The 1,468-nt window shown below is 48.5% G+C and overlaps 1 protein-coding gene across 1 annotated transcript; it reads left to right on the forward strand.

The window, feature by feature from the left end:
- The first annotated feature begins 242 nt into the window (after positions 1–242).
- LOC140265130 (olfactory receptor 14J1-like) lies at positions 243–1,181 on the forward strand. Its single transcript, XM_072361013.1, has one exon. It carries the CDS (start codon positions 243–245, stop codon positions 1,179–1,181), a length of 939 nt encoding a protein of 312 aa, XP_072217114.1.
- The last annotated feature ends 287 nt before the right edge of the window (positions 1,182–1,468 follow it).

A 1,468-nucleotide genomic window follows, 5' to 3' on the forward strand; every position in this document is an offset into this window, starting at 1 on the left:
AAACTACCCAGAGAGATGGCATAAGATCAGAAACTCAAAGGAAGTTTACAGCTTCACACGATTCTTCTGCTTAAGCAAGGCTGGATTTCATGAAATTAAATGCAAGTACATGTGCAAAATGAACATTATAGTAAGAGAATCAACATATTTCATAGCACAGCAGAAGGACTGTCTCTGAGAATGGTCTGGACTTGTCATTATCTTCTGCACTCTGAGCAGGACTCCAAGCCCAGGAACAGCAGATGCCCAACAGCAGCTCCATCAGCGAGTTCCTCCTGCTGCCGTTGGCAGACACGCGGCAGCTGCAGCTCCTGCACTTCTGGCTCTTGCTGGGCATCTACCTGGCTGCCCTCCTGGGCAACGGCCTCATCAGCACAGCCGTAGCCTGCGACCGCCGCCTGCACACCCCCATGTACTTCTTCCTGCTCAACCTGGCCCTCCTCGACCTGGGCTGCATCTCCACCACTCTCCCCAAAGCCATGGCCAACACCCTGTGGGACACCAGGGCCATCTCCTACGCAGGATGTGCTGCACAGCTCTTTTTCTTTCTCTTCTTCTCTTCAGCAGAGTATTCCCTTCTCACCATCATGTCCTATGACCGCTACGTTGCCATCTGCAAGCCCCTGCACTACGGGACCTTGATGGACAGCACAGCTTGTGCCACCATGGCAGCAGCTGCCTGGGGCGCTGGGCTTCTCAATTCCCTGCTGCACACTGCCAGTACGTTTTCACTGCCTCTCTGCCAAGGCAATGTTGTCAACCAGTTTTTCTGTGAAATCCCCCAGATCCTCAAGCTCTCCTGCTCAGTTTTCTACCTCAGGGAAGTTGTGTTTATGATTTTTAGTGCCAGTTTAGGCTTTGGATGCTTTGTTTTCATAGTTGTGTCCTATGTGCAGATCTTTCTTGCTGTGCTGAGGATGCCCTCTGAGCAAGGACGGCACAAAGCCTTCTCCACGTGCCTCCCTCACCTGGCCGTGGTCTCCCTGTTTGTCAGCACTGTCCTTTATGCCAACCTGAAGCCCCCCTCTGTCTCCTTGCCATCCATGGACCTGATGCTGGCAGTTTTGTACTCGGTGGTGACTCCAGCAGTGAATCCTCTCATCTACAGCGTGAGGAACAGGGAGGTCAAGGATGCAGTGAAGAAAGTAATTGCCAAATTTGTTTCAAATGCAGTGATCTGACCCTCTTTTGGAATTCATGACATGTAATGCAGCTTTTTACTGAATCAAGCTCTCTTTGATTGTTTGCTTTATGCCATTTTGTACGTGTAATTTATTCTTATTCTTCTTATTCTTTTAAATACCATAACATTTTTCACTAAAACCTCCTTATTGAAACCAGTTCTTATTCTGCTTGTACCTTTCTAGTGTAACCCAGACACACTGTATATAATGAACCAGGCTCTCTGTGAAACTTAGCAGAATAAAGGACATGCATTCACTCTGTCAGTCCTTTTTCTTGTGAGACA

Source organism: Excalfactoria chinensis, unplaced genomic scaffold (assembly GCF_039878825.1).
Source record: "Excalfactoria chinensis isolate bCotChi1 unplaced genomic scaffold, bCotChi1.hap2 Scaffold_68, whole genome shotgun sequence".
NCBI lineage: Eukaryota > Metazoa > Chordata > Aves > Galliformes > Phasianidae > Excalfactoria > Excalfactoria chinensis.

Excerpts from the sequence above, each read along its gene's own strand:
- LOC140265130 (XM_072361013.1), top strand. The coding sequence starts at position 243 with ATGCCCAACAGCAGCTCCATCAGCGAGTTCCTCCTGCTGCCGTTGGCA.